The sequence below is a fragment of the Coloeus monedula genome (genome assembly GCF_965178545.1).
Source record: "Coloeus monedula genome assembly, chromosome: 20".
Classification (NCBI taxonomy): domain Eukaryota; kingdom Metazoa; phylum Chordata; class Aves; order Passeriformes; family Corvidae; genus Coloeus; species Coloeus monedula.
The window spans coordinates 10646996-10661451 of NC_138800.1; the positions used below are offsets into that span (position 1 = coordinate 10646996).

At 48.9% G+C, this 14456-nt stretch overlaps 2 protein-coding genes across 16 annotated transcripts in view; one reads left to right on the top strand and one right to left on the bottom strand.

The window, feature by feature from the left end:
* SGSM2 (small G protein signaling modulator 2) overlaps positions 1-10947 on the top strand; it is a 38834-nt gene extending 27887 nt beyond the window's left edge. For 5 of the 8 annotated variants that reach the window (XM_082294815.1, XM_082294817.1, XM_082294820.1 and 2 more), the window contains 12 exons: positions 334-484; positions 1051-1115; positions 1493-1638; positions 2061-2189; positions 4658-4840; positions 5195-5569; positions 6181-6305; positions 7098-7180; positions 7607-7716; positions 8170-8266; positions 9011-9178; positions 9419-10947. In XM_082294815.1, coding sequence (XP_082150941.1) covers positions 334-484; positions 1051-1115; positions 1493-1638; positions 2061-2189; positions 4658-4840; positions 5195-5569; positions 6181-6305; positions 7098-7180; positions 7607-7716; positions 8170-8266; positions 9011-9178; positions 9419-9507 — 1721 coding nt within the window. In that variant the 3' untranslated portion in view covers positions 9508-10947. The remainder of the gene's footprint in view (positions 1-333; positions 485-1050; positions 1116-1492; positions 1639-2060; positions 2190-4657; positions 4841-5194; positions 5570-6180; positions 6306-7097; positions 7181-7606; positions 7717-8169; positions 8267-9010; positions 9179-9418) is intronic. The other 3 variants (XR_014227000.1, XM_082294819.1, XM_082294818.1) reach the window with 3 other exon arrangements.
* The window catches only part of MNT (MAX network transcriptional repressor), a 36985-nt gene continuing 33062 nt past the window's right edge, over positions 10534-14456 (bottom strand). For 3 of the 8 annotated variants that reach the window (XM_082294825.1, XM_082294830.1, XM_082294829.1), the window contains 2 exons: positions 11941-12934; positions 10897-11020 (listed from right to left, as the gene is read on the bottom strand). The gene's annotated coding sequence lies outside the window, so the exon portion shown is untranslated. Of the gene's footprint in view, positions 10645-10896; positions 11021-11940; positions 12935-14456 lie in introns of those variants that run through there. The other 5 variants (XM_082294826.1, XM_082294824.1, XM_082294827.1 and 2 more) reach the window with 5 other exon arrangements.

Sequence of the window (14456 nt, forward strand, 5' to 3'; positions counted from 1 at the left end):
CTTCTGGCCATAAATAACATTTCCATAGTATTACACAAGAACCATTTAGTTGTTCCTGCAGCACCCTTTTCTCTATTCTCTTGAAACATGAACTGGGATGTGCATGGGCAAGAGAGGGGCAAATGGTGAAGGGGTTTGGCTTCCTGGGAAGGGACCCTGCACAGCATGCAGCGGGTCCAGAGCAGTGTTCTGAGGATGCTGCTCTCCTGTTTCTAGAATCTAGGTTCAGAGCCTGTTGAGAAGTGAAGCATGAACCATCAGGATGCACAGAAGGAAGAGGGGGAGAGAAGGGAAAAGGCTGATGTCCTTCTGTCTTGTTTGGTTTTTCCACAGACACCAGTGAGATGATAGAGATGCAAGGCTTTGGGGCAAACCTGCTGTCGTGGCAGCTGGAGCACTGCAGCCAGGGCTCCTCCTGTATCTCCTGTTCCACGGGCAGCTCTCCCTACGACATTCCCAGCTGCTGCAACTGCATCCATGACCGGTGAGCAAGCTGTGCAGAGAGCTTACCCAGGGACTGTGTGCATGCCACAGGTAAAAGCAGGAAGGTTTTAGTGGTTGCAGCACTCAAGACAAAGAGTAACAATTTTCAAGTAACCATTTTCAAGTAGTTTCTAACATAAAAATTGAAGTTAGGCAGCAAGAAATTTAGTTTATTAAAACTAACCTATTAAACTATGCTCAGGTCACATTTTGATAGAACAGTTGCTTCCAGTTCTTTTGTCTAGTGTAAAATACTTCAGCTCTGGAAACGTTATCTTTAACAAGTCATTAACAGTTGAATGAAGGACAGCAGTTCAGTTTGACACAGACCTTTACAGTGCACCTGCAGCAAGTTGGGGCTGTGTGTGCCAGGGGAGAATCTGTCTGGGGCCAAAACGTTGGTGGGGGAAATGCTTTAAAAGTGTAGTTTGCTATTACTGTGTCCTTTAACTAATTAAGTCTTGGTGCAGAGAAAATTGCTGTGTGTAGGATGCAGGGATCAGCATGAAATTCCTGATGCTCTCTGTCCTCATGACCTGCTGTTGTCCTGTTGATGCCTCTCCACAGAACTCCACTAAAGATGTTGTGTGAAAGCATGAAGAGGCAGATAATTTCCAGAGCCTTTTATGGATGTAAGTGAAGCTTCTTATATCTGGCCCATGTGGTGTCCATATGCTTATCTAATCAACATGGGATGTTTGGCTTAGAAAGCAGTCTGACCCCAAATTCAGAGCAGTAGAGTGGATGTGACTCCAGTGTCAGTACTGTGAGTTTTGTGCTGGCAGTGGGAGGAGTGATGCACAGTGAAGACAGAATGTGGTTTTACATGGCAGCGTAATGCAGAGCTTGGACATTGCTGGTCTCTGTCAGATCTGTTTAATCTTTGCTGTGATTCCTCATTCTCACACGGCGCACTGCGAGCTCAGTTCAGGCAGGACTGTCCTGGGGGTCCCCAGGCTGCCCTCAGGCAGGGCTGTGTGGCTGAGCTGCTGCCTCGGTGTCCCCGCAGGGCTGGCGCACTGCCGGCACCTGTCCACGGTGCGCACGCACCTCTCGGCGCTGGTCAACCACAGCATCGTCCCCCCCGACAGACCCGCCAGCGCCGCCGCCGGCCTCACCAAGGAGGTCTGGAGCAAGTACCAGAAGGACAAGAAGGTCAGTAACACGTCCCCTTTGTGTCTGGTGCACGGGCTCCACACGCTGCTGCACTGGGCAGGGAATCACCTGGAATGGGCCCCAAGAAATGTTAAAGGTGTTGGACCACAAGGTCGCTTCTCAGCTAGTGAGAGTGAGTCGGTTCTTACAGTCTCATCTCTCCTTTGCTTCTCTGATGACGCCAAAGATATAAATTAATATCAAAGCAACTGATCTATTAGATTGTTTTCATGGAGGGCATGACAGCCTATATTAGACTGGATTTGAGCTAAGGCCCTAAAGGCTTGAATCAAGCTGCAGACTTTATTTAGTGCCCTGCATGCATTTCAGTGTCTCTGTACTCGGTGTGAAGTGACTCTGAGTGTAGCTGAGTTAAATACAGATGTATTGCCTTCAACACCTCTTTCTCCTGGCCGCTGTAGAACTACAAGGAACTGGAATTACTAAGAAGAGTTTACTATGGCGGGGTCCAGCACGAGATACGGAAGGAAGTGTGGCCGTTCTTGTTAGGTCACTACAAATTTGGCATGGCCAAGAAGGAGATGGACCAGGTAGGCACAGCTTCTGTGGAATCTGAGTTACATTTGCAGAGTTTGTTTTCTGGATAGCAACCGCTGGTCTTTGTTACTGTTTAATATTCCCAAGGGAAAAGCACTACTGAAAACATTAGCAACACATGCAAGCAGAGGGGGTTTAATACCATGTTTTAATGTCTGAAAGTCACTAAAATGGGAGTTCTTTCTTTATTGAAGTCAGGGAACCTGCATTCAGCTCTCCTTGTGGCATGCATGTGCCCTGAGCACACCCTGTGTTCACAAATTTGTTGCTTATAAAATGGGGAGACATTGACATTTGGGAATTTTACTCAGTGCTGTCACTGGTTGCAGTGACAGCACTGTTCTCCCTGACTGAGAGAATGGGATGTTCTCCCCTGCAGAGCCACAGGACTGCAGCAGGACCCTGCCCTGTGGGGAAGGTCTGGATTGTGTATGGTGGTAAAACATTGCTTTTCTGTGACATCACCCAAATGTTGGCTGAACTGGATAGAACAGTAATGAGGTTTGCCCTGGAATATAATTAACACATTAATCTGCTTTTCAGTTAGTGTTATTGCCAGGGAGGTAGCACTCATGCAGTAGCTGATTCTGTTCTGGATTAAATTGCTATGGAGTGGTATATATATCAAAACATTTGGCATTTGCTGACTCCCAATTACTTTATATGCCAGGGGGTAATTTATATCCCTGTGAGCACCTGCGGAGCAGAAGGGCAGCCTGACCTCGAGCCTTGCCATGGGCAAATCAGTGTCTTGCAAATGGGGCACTTTATAAGCAGCTCTCTTTTTACTAAATATTGCTGTGGCAATTTTAGTTGTTTGCCTCCCAATAATCTTTAAAAGCCAGTTCTGAACACAGATGGAGAAACAGAGCCCTTCACTGTTCAAACTGGGTCACAGTCCAGACTCTTCCCCCCCTGAATCCAGTCATTTTAGTAGATTATAGATTTTCTGGCTGTAGTGTGTACATCAGGAACTGCTCCATTCTTTTTTATCTCAGATTTTCAAGAAAGGCAGGATATTGGAGGTTTCTTACATAGATTGCATTTTGCTGTCTCTGATCTCCACAGGTATATGAACCACCAGATTTATGATGCATGTTTAGAAATAGAAGGTATGTCTGGAACTGAACCAGAGGACCCAGGTGCTTAGTTTTTAGAGTGGGAGATGTGAAGCCATCTCTCATGGATGCTAGCCCCAGCTTCAAAGGTCATGTGTATAGCTAGAACACAGGAGATTTGACAAGATAAATACTGGAGTCTGTATGATAGGAATTACAGTAAATTCATACAGAGATGTTTCAAGATAGAACAGATCTGATTTGCAGAACACAGGCTCCTACAGAAGATTTTTCTCCCTGAGTTTGTACCCTACTAATCCAGGGGTGTTCCACACTTAACCTGGAATTGTAATGAGCTACTCAACACCAGTAGTAAACAAAAGTGATGACTGACTCCTCAAAGGAATGGGCTGTTGGAGACTGAAGCTTTACACTGAGCGTAGGAGTCTGTTAAATGAGTGACATGAAAACAGTCCTAACACCTGCATGTATAGGAAACTCATTGTGTCCCTAACTGAAGTCATTGCAGGTGATTTATCATCTTTGCTTTCTGATAGTATTTTTGCACTCCCAGATGTGGCTGTCCTCCAGCCCTCCACTAACTGTTGTATTTTATGATTTATGACTCGACAGCTACCTCAAGTGACAAATAGCCTGCAGCTCTTAGCATGAACGCTCGGGTAGCAGCTCAGCCAGCAGAGCGCGGAACCAGGAGCCAGCTCACGATTGTGGTTTCTCTTCAGCTCTTGACAAGTGACAGAGTAGTAAAATTGCTACATGTCCCTTAATAGCTCAAGGGGGATTCTGTGGCTGTCTTTCAAAAGAGAAAGCCACCAGTGGCAAAGATCTGTTTTATTCCTGTGGTGCCCAGTGCGGGAGGATCTGGCCATGCACAGTGCAGCCACAGGATGGGCTGTGTGAGCTGGGATTCCAGAGTGTCTCCCAGGATCTGACTCTGCACAGGCTGGTGTCTATAAACCTCTGACCTGGAATTCTTTGCAAGGGCTACGTTAGTGTTGGAACAGAGGAGCTGGAAGGAGGTGTGATGAAATCAGGGATGATGCAGTTAGAGCACTCACTCCATAGATTGCATCTGACTTCTGTGTGAGGTTTCACATGACATCTTCTTGTGTCACTGTCACAATGCTGTTGATAGTGTATACACCTGCTTATATGGATCCTTTCTGGTGCCTGCAGTGTTATTAATTCCCTGCAGTTAATACCCAACACCTGACTACTCTCTAGTCACAGGGATGTGCTGCTGCAGCAGGAGGGCCTCGGCATCCTTTGGGCTTTCAGCCTGCGACCCTGCACCTGCCTTAGACCTCTTCCTCCTGTTTCCTGCCAGTGCCAGTGCCTTTTGGCAAGGAGGGCAGTGTCTCAGGACGTGTTTCTGTCTGCAGGTGGACGCAGACATTGCTCTGAGGTACCAGAAGGTGATGGCTGAGTGGAAGGCCTGTGAGGTCATTGTGAAGCAGCGAGAGAAGGAGTCGCATTCGGCCACGCTGGCCAAGTTTTCGTCAGGCAGCAGCATCGACAGCCACGTCCAGCGGCTCATCCACAGGGACTCCACCATCAGCAATGATGTAGGTACTCCCTTCCCACTCACCATCTGGAGTGGGCAGTGCGCTCAGCATTTGCAGAGGTGCAGCCCCAGGAGGCAGAGATGGAGATTAGCACAGCTCCTGAACTCTGGGCAGAGATTACAGCTGTGGTGCCTCCATGTTAAGAGTGAAGAGCAGCTCTGAATTTTGGGTAGTCTAGAGCTGTTCTTAAGCAGGACGTGCCTAAGGGGCTCTGAGGTTCCCCTACGAAGGAAGATCCCCTGTCAGCAGAGGAAGAGCTCTCCTGATCTCTTCCTCGTAGGCCCTTTAGTCAGATCCAGCAGAGAGGAAATGACCACTACTACTGAAGTGTGTGTTTGGTTCTGCATGTCCCAGGTGTTTATATCTGTGGATGAAACGGACTCAGTGGAACAGGACCCCAAAGGGCAGGAGGACCCCGCGCTGACGGCGGTGCCAGCCCCGGCAGCCGTGGAGTTCGACTCGCCCGACTCGGGGCTGCCGTCCTCCAGGAACTACTCGGTGGCCTCGGGCATCCTGTCCAGCATTGACGACGGGCAGAGCGGCTCCTTTGAGGAGGGGGCCGAGGAAGAAGCTGGCACTGAGGTGGGAAGGACTGAGCCAGGCACACCCCGCGTGCAGAGAGCCAAGCCAGGGGTGCTGCAGTCCCAGGACTCTGTCTCAGAGGAGCAGCTGTGTTCCCATGTGGATTATTTAATGGATGTCGCTTCTGTCTGCGCTGCGTCCTACACAGTAGGTCACACCTGAAGTACCATCATCTCTCTTGTTGCTTTCTGAGCAAACACTGGTACTTTTTCAGATAGGATTTAATGAGAGAGAATCCCAAATTAGAACTACACCTGGTGGGATGGTAACTGAGGATTTTTGCATCCAAATCTTTCTGTCTGGATTTTGAGCTAGATTGGAAATAAGGCAGCAAGAAACATTCGGGTGTTTTTTTTTAAGCAGGAGGGCAAGACAAACAATGTGGTACAATTCTAGTGTTACTTAAATCAAGCTAAAACCCCCATCTAATCAAACTGAACCACAACCTAAATCTAGATTCAGGGTGCCACCACCTCTGTTACTCTTGCTGTCACACAGCAGCATAGTTTTTGCTTCTCTCTGCTGAAGTTATTTAGCTGAAAATAACCATTTGGAAATAGGACAGGCTTGGCACATTCCCCAGTGAAAACAAATGTGGTTTACCTGGCATTTTTGACAGTAATTGAGTATTTCGATGCCCTTATCTGCTTAGAGTATAATTGTACTGTTTCTGGTTTGGTGATTCTCAGTGCAAATCTGCACAGGGTCCTGGGAATGCTGTGAACTTGGCAGATCTAACTCAAACTTCTCTGTTCTAGATAGAGTTATTGGACACTGTTGCCTTAAATTTGCACAGAATTGATAAAGATGTCCAGAGATGTGACCGGAATTACTGGTATTTTACTGCTGAGAACCTGGAGAAACTCCGAAATGTCATGTGCAGGTAATGAGCTTGTAAACACAACTACTTTCACATTTCTGTCACAGTCCATAAACTATAATAAAATGCAAATAACAGTCAATAAGGATTCTCATTAATGAATTTTAAAACCTTGGCAGAAGGAGGAACAGGCAGGATGGCAGGTTAGAACATGGGTCCAAGTTCGGAATGCAGATTTGAGAAGATTTCTCAAGAGACAGACCCGATTTTAGAGAACTGTTCTCTGAATGTACTCTGAGGTTTGGGTTTCTCCTGATCAGGATGATGCCTCCATGCTCTGAGGGCATGCTGTAAAGGTGACAGTGCCTGTGCCCAGAGACAGTGCTGAGGGACACGTGTAAGTAGACAGAAAGTCTGTATCTACAAATCCAGCCCAAATCAAACCAGTGTCTGACCACTGACAGCAGCTGGAAACGATAGAAAGTTGTTTCCTCATCTGGGAATGCAAATTGCCATGAATGTGGTTCAGCTACACACACTTAAAGCAGAAAGTGTCATGGACTTTGAGACTTGGAAAAGATAGCAAAATTCCACTTAGGGCAGAAGACAAAAGCCAAAAGCCCAGGTTTTTTCCATAGACTGCTGGGCATTTGTCAGCTGTTTTTTCCCAAACCACTGAGATGCAAGGCATGTGTGTGAGGGTTGGCCTCTTTATCCAGGCAGCAAACAGTAAAGGGCTGTGAAATATTCTGGGAAGTGTCAGAAGGTTCTGAGACTCACACCTCCAGCAGCTGCTTAGGATTTGATCTCACATATGGAATCAGCCTTCAATACAAGGATTTCTTCTTTCCACAGCTATGTCTGGGAGCACCTTGAAGTTGGTTATGTCCAAGGCATGTGTGACCTCCTGGCTCCTTTGATGGTTATTCTTGACAATGGTAGGAAGGGTTTTCCTTTGGGATATGTTGGTATCCTTAGTGCAGTCTTTCCTTAGAAATGCTATTTCAGGAGTTGTCTGCATTAACCAGGGCTGGGTCACCAGCAAAATCAAACCTGCGACTCCTGGTTCATGTTTTCTCCACCTGTGGCTGTTGAGACAGATAACATTTACTTTACCCAAGTTAGTAAAATTACCGTGTTCTGGCAGTTGCTGACACTGAAAAGTCAACTGCAGGCTGGATTCTTTGACACATAACTAATAAAAATGGTCCAGAGTCAGGAACCAACCTCTCTTTCATCTAAATCCTGGGATTAAGAGAACAGCAAAGGGGAAGACCCTGTTCTTCCCAAGCCCTGCAGTTCCATTAATTTGGTTCAAGAAGTCCCACAGTTGCCAGCACTGAGTGTCTGCCTTGTCCCTGCAGATCAGCTGGCCTACAGCTGCTTCAGCCACCTGATGAAGAGGATGAGCCAGAACTTCCCCAATGGAGGTGCTATGGACACACACTTCGCCAACATGCGGTCCCTCATCCAGGTGAACCTGGTTTAAGGGTATCTGAAAGAAGACAAGGTTGTGGCAGAGGCTCAGGACTCACCTGATGCCCCAGTGAAGGGCAGGAGCTCTAAGGAGCAGGGTTCAGGTGTGACTTAAGAGCTGGGGAGGAGGAGTTGTAAGTAGATTTGTAGAGTTACAGCCTGAGGGCAGAGATGGAGGCACGGTGGAGGGACGTTTGCCACTTGCTGAGAATCAGTAGGATCTTTACCTTGTTGCTTGGACCTTTAAAGTCATGGTGAAGATCAACTGTGACTCCTCAGGCCAGCACTGAGCCAGGGCACCCAGGTCACAGCACTGGCACACACAGTAAAGGGCTGTTCCTGTGCTGATCAGCTGCTCTGACCACGGGATGAGGAGCAGAGTGGGAGTCCAGCACCTCTGACCGTGGCTGCTTTCAGACCACATCATGACAGCTGATGTTTTCCATTCTAGATTCTGGACTCAGAACTTTTTGAATTGATGCACCAGAATGGAGATTACACTCACTTTTACTTCTGCTATCGCTGGTTCCTGCTTGACTTTAAAAGAGGTAATAATGTTCTGTGCCTGTAGTTTAGAGTTAGAATTGCAATAGCTCTGTGTTTTGGTGTGAGTGTCTGTCAGGATGGTGAGTGGCAGCTGGGATCACTGAAGAGTTTGTAGCCAGGAAGGGTTATGCAGCTCTGAGGTGAAACAGCACTGGAATGAGTCTGAGCTTAGAAAGGGGAGCTGCAAATTCCTGCCCAGTGCAAATGCCTGTTTGCTCAAGGTGGTCCCACTCCTGTAAGCTTTGATACCTCCTGTCTAATCCCTGTGATAGCAAGGAGCAGCTCAGCAATAGCTCAGGAGCTGCTGTACTTTGAGTGAGGTGCCTTGTATCGTGTGGGAGCGCCCTGGATCCCAGGATCCTTGCACGAGCACACTCCAGCAGGGTTGGTGCTGACAGGCCCACTGCAGAGCCAAGATACACCTGGACACATGGTCAGACCTGCAGCCTGTCACACAGCCCTGTACAACACCCCCTGTGCTGCTCTCACATGGTCACTGTGCTTCAGGTACCTTCCTGGGCTTGGCTCTGCACCACCACACCTCCAGGCTCTGGCAGTTGTCCTTTAAAGCCAGTTCCGTGCCTTACGTGCACAAGTGACAGGAGTTGGCTGGAGGAGAGGGGGAGAGGAAAATGAGGAGTCATCAGGTTCTGTTCATGTCTGAGTAAGGCCTGTAGACATTGGTAGGGGGGGGGACATGGTCAGTTGAATAATCAGATGCTCTTGTAATGTTTATTCCCATTCAGAATTGTTGTACGAGGATGTATTTACAGTGTGGGAAGTTATTTGGGCAGCAAAGCACATCTCTTCAGAACATTTTGTCCTTTTCATTGCCTTAGCACTTGTGGAAGTTTATCGAGAGATTATCCGTGATAACAACATGGACTTCACTGATATCATCAAGTTTTTTAATGGTAAGAGCCATTTTGATAAAAAGTAATGAGACTTTGCTCCTTCTCTGTTCCTGAGTCTCAGTGCTGGGACCTGCAGCACAAGGGATTCATCCACTTCTTCTGTCCTTAATTCTCCAAAACCAACCCCCTGCAACTCTTTGGGATTGCTGCTTGTTACACTAATTAATTAATGCTAATGCTACATGAATAGCAGTGCCAGGGCAGGAAGGTGGTGCTGACAGTTTTGTCTGTGTCTCTTAGAAATGGCTGAGCACCACGATGCCGCGGAGATCCTGAGGATAGCCAGAGACCTTGTCTACAAAGTGCAGACACTGATTGAGAACAAGTGACCATGGACAGGCTGTCCCCAGGGCCTCGCTGGGAGCCACTGGATGGAGCATTCCTTGCACTGTAATTCCCAATGGCGTTTTAATTGCATCTTCCATGTAATGTAATAAATAGTGAGGAGATGGTAACAGACTTTTAAAACCCAAACTTTCCCTTCACCAGACGAGGCTGGCGTTTGATAGTCCTTGGTACACTCACTTTGTATTTCTAGACAAAATCTTTTTGCATTCTCTATTTCCCTCTCTAGAAGACATCTGTCTTCATCTTTGCGATGTTGAAAGGGGGGATTTGACCTACTGCAACATTTCTATTTTGACTTACTGCACCTTTAAAGCCTGGATGCACGTTGTGTGCTCTGCCAGAAGCTGCCATGGAGGCAAGGCCAGGTCCACTGTTGGAAGCATTGGATTGGGTCCTTGGAGGAGCATGGTCCTGGACTCCCTGTCTTTGCCTTGAACATGGAAGAGAATGTGTCTGAGCTCATGTTGCTAAAACATTTGGGTTTGTATTTAGCAGTGATTAAAGTGATAAGGTTCCTGGCTAGGAGAATGGCCTTAACCTAAGTTCATGGGAGCAGTTGATGAGCTCATTAGCTAAAACCCCAGTTTGGCCTTGGCTGACTGGCTCACACTGCTCAATCTTCGTGGCCCACACAGACCTGCCTTTGTTTTGCTTTGCAAACTTACCCTCCCAGCTGCCAGGACCTGCTTTGTGCTGTTCAGGTGAGCAGGTTCATCCCACAGACAGGGCTCTGCTCACGTTGGCAGCTCCTGCTCCCTGTGCTGTGCAGAGCCACGGAGTCACATCCCATGGAGAGCAGAGGGCAGTGCCCAGCCTGCTCCAGATCACTCACTGCACACTCCTCCTCCTCCCTGCTCTGCAGAGCTTTCTGGGGGGAGTCTCCATGGGATCCTGCGGACACAAACCCGGCGCTTGTCTCTGCGAGCAGGATCAGCCCTTGCCAGGTGAAGGAGCTGGAATTGCTGGGGGGCTCTGAGCTGCTGCTGCAGCCCCTGCTGGGTGTGGGGCCCTGCTCTGGGCCCTGCTGATCCCCAGTCCTAGCAGTGCCCAACCTCCACAGCCCCTGTGGCTGCTTCGCAGTCCCAAAAGTGCTCCAGGTGCATCTGTCCACTTGAAAGCTGAAAAAGTATTTTTAAAAGAATGAGAAGAGTGAGAAAAACCTCCAACTCCCAGAGCCCGGGGAGTGATGGATGTACAGATAATACTGCACTATTTTCCTTTGGTATGCTGGGAATGTTCTGTACAGCTGTTTCACACAAATCCAGTCTGTGAACTTTGCTGTATTTGTTAGAACATTCTATCTGATTGGATTTTATCAATGTTGTGTATTATTTATTTTTGTTGGGAGCAGACTATTCTCTTTATTGCTCAATTATTTATGTTTAAATGTAACTTATGAATAAATACTTACTGTCAAGGCACCCCGTGGAGCTCTTTGGGACCGATTTCTCTCCTCCCAAGGTGATTCCCATGACAGAACAGGGATGAGGCTATCTGGGAGGATAGGAGGAGATGTAATTAATGTTTCTCTGATGAGTTGCATGGGCTGTAGTGCTAAAGGCAGTAAGTAGGTCACCATCAAGTAGACTCCTGAGGTCCTGTAGAGGACTTTAAGGGCAGTTTAATGTACCCACTTGGCTGAGCCTGAGCCAGCCCAGCCCAAGAACAGAAATAGGCTTATGACAAGTTAAAAAGTAAAAGTTTCATCCTGAAATTTTAAGCCTGACTGCGCTGCAGCTGCATTGAATCCAGCTGAGCTGCTGGACTTCCAGAAGAGATCCTCCTCCATCACTCCCAGTCCCTGTTCAACCCCCTTAAACTCCTCCAGCTCTGCCTCCCCTGCAGCAGGGATGAACCTTCCTCAGTCTCACCTGGCTGCTTGGCTGTTACTGGCAGTTTTTGAAGTGGTATTCCAGGTTTTTAGGCTAAATAGGTCTGCCTGGAGATGAGTCCCTGGGGAGTTACGGAACATTTTCCCATTCCACTGTAAAAAGGCCCAACAAAGGCCTCTGTGTGCAGGGGTGGGTGTAGCCCTCCCTCAGCCACTGCTTGTTACAGCTGCTAATTAGGTATTCATCCCTATCAACAAGGATCAGCCCTTTTTGAAGTGCATCCAAAGACATGTTGGCCTAAATAAACTCCCAGTGTCCTTGTGTCCTCTGCATTCACCTGTCTGCATGATGGGACTGAGGTGGGCAGAGCACCTGAGCACTACAGCTGGGCTTACAGCTGGCTCTTGTCCCTTTGTGCTTCCCACACATCCCCCAGCGGTCCCTTTGCAAAGTCTCAGTAATTTTTAACACAATTATTTAGACCTGTGGTGTTTCCCCCACCCCCTCTGCCTGAGACCACCCGGGGGTCCAGCCCCACCCCCTGACCTGCTGCCCCCAGTGCCACCATGGGGTTTGACTTGCCCTGTGCTGGATGACCGTCCATGTCCACCACGTCCACCACATCCACGTTCCAGAGACCAGGGACCAGGAGAACCTGGGACTCCAACTTCAGCATCTGCAGGAGAGAGAGCAGTTACACAGGGGGCAGCTCTGGCCAGGCTGTTCAGCCCATCCCTCCTCGCCCTGCACAGCCCCCAGCACAGGACAGGGCCCGACTGCCTAACAGGTGGGAGAGTCCCAGCAGGGAGGGTCCCAGGCATGATGCTGCTCTGCTGGGCCTCAGTGGGGCTGGTGGGACCCCTCTGCCCTGGGATGGGCTCTGGTCCGAGTCCAGCAGCAGAAGGGCACATGTCAGGGCACCATTTTCCAAGTTCTCACATATTCCTGAAGCTCCAGAGGCTTTGCTTTCCCCCTGCACAGCGTTGCCAGATCCAGACACACACGGCCCTCATGAAGCTCTGTGCCTGGTCCAGGTGAGCTCCAGCCCCGCGGATCCGTGACGCACCTGGAGCGGCTGCGATGGCTCCGGAGAGAGGGAAAACATTGGTCTTGGAACTGGGAAATCACAAACAAAGTGAGGGATCTGCATGCAAAGCACAGGGAGGAAAATGCAGAAACCTGTTTCTGATTTCAGTGCATGTTTATTTCAGGTTTATATTTATTTCAGGCAAGTGCTTATTACATGGATATCATTCATGTTGGATACCTAAATTCTGGAGCATGAAGAGCCAGTATTGTACAGCTGAATAGTAAAAATACAATATGTACAAAATTAGTTGCTTTTTCACATAGCAGATGTATCCAAACACATAAAAATCTTTACAGTCTAGTTTGTCAATATTCAGTATTTCAGTAAATTGGTAACACAGTGACACGTCCTCACTGTAAACACGGACTGCACCTGCCCAGGTGAGCGCGACGCGGGGGCTCCCGTGAGGTGCAGGGGAGGGACGGGGGCTCCGGGCCAGCGATGGCAGCGACTGGGCTCACAATCAACAGCTCCAGTGACACATTCCTAACGCGGGGAGCACAGCGAGATAAAATAAATAAATAAATGCTTTTAGGCAGGAGGGAGGGAGGTCACATGCAGTGACAGAGCAGGGGGTCCCTGCTCCCACCACAGCTCCTCACCCAGCGGTGCCCAGGCTGGGGCCTGACCAGAAGCCAATAAATCATTGGGTGGTTGCAGTCAGTCCCTGATATCTCGCTCTGTCAGGCCCCACCACACTTTTGGCTCAGGTTGTTAAGGCGTATCCATAAGGCATTCGCACCGGGATCCCGCTGGCAGCACGCGGGCTCTGGCCGGAGCGTTCCCGATGGCCGGCCCGGGGCAGCACCGCAGCCAGCGCGGGCGCCTGTGCCGGCCACAGCAACACAAGCTCGGGGAGGACATGCCTGCCTGCCAGCCAGCCAGGAAAAATCTCACAACACAGACGGCTGGGCTGGGAGTTTGGGGCATTCCCCTGGCGAGCCGTGGTGACTTCTGCACCAGCGCTCCCTCACACTCGAATTCCTATTCACAGCACAAGGAACAGGGTGAATCAATGGGCCTCATCCAGAGCTAGAGCAGAACCAGCCATGCCGTCCTGATGAGGAGCACAATGACATCCCATGGCCCATTCCCACCAAATCCCAGCACGGAACAGCCCTGTCCCCACACCAACAGTGTAGGGATGGAGGTGAGCAGGGCCTTCCTTCGCTGTTCAGCAGCCCCAGGCAAGGAGCGAGCCAGCCTGGGAACAGCCAAACACAACCTTTGCCAAGACTGCACCCATCCAGTGCTGGGCTTGGGCTGGTACTTTAATAGTTCAAGTTTGGATTATCAAGTTCTGTGTAACAGGGACAGAAGGAAGCCGTGACTGATTCTATCCACAGCCTATTTTCCTTAACACTAAACATCCACTTCTAACAACTGATGTTTCACTCAGGGAAGAAATAACCTAAACATAGTGTTATAATCCATTTTAATCTGTCCCCAATGGTAACAAGGGATGGAAAACAGGCAATAAGTATGAGGGTTTTCCTCTCCTCACCCCCATAGCTTTCAGAATCAAAATAAGATTGAAATGAACAACTGTTCAGAAAAAAACATGCCAAGTCTCAGAGGAGCCTCACCTGCGAGTGCTCAGAGCTGCCCACCCCCATGCACGCTCCAAGAGCCCTACAGCAGGCACGTATCTAACTAAGCTAATTAAGCAAGTGCCTGAACACTGAGACAGGCTGAGCCAAAGTCCTGCTCAGGTAAGCAGAGGTCAACTGCTTCATCTGGCCAAGGCTGCTCACCCTGCTGGGGACACTTGATACCCATCACAGAAAGCAAAGGGGCCAAACAAGCACCGACCACATCATCACATGGGGCAAAGGACATCTTCCCTCTGACCCCTGGCACATGGGGGGGGGTCTCCCAGAACCCCTTGTGCCCACCCAAACTGGAATAGTTCTCACTTTTTTTTCTTTAAATGCAAAAAACGCCCTCAGGATGCAAACCAGTCCAAAGAGACACAGGCTACATACGAAAACCAGACACAATAAGCCTT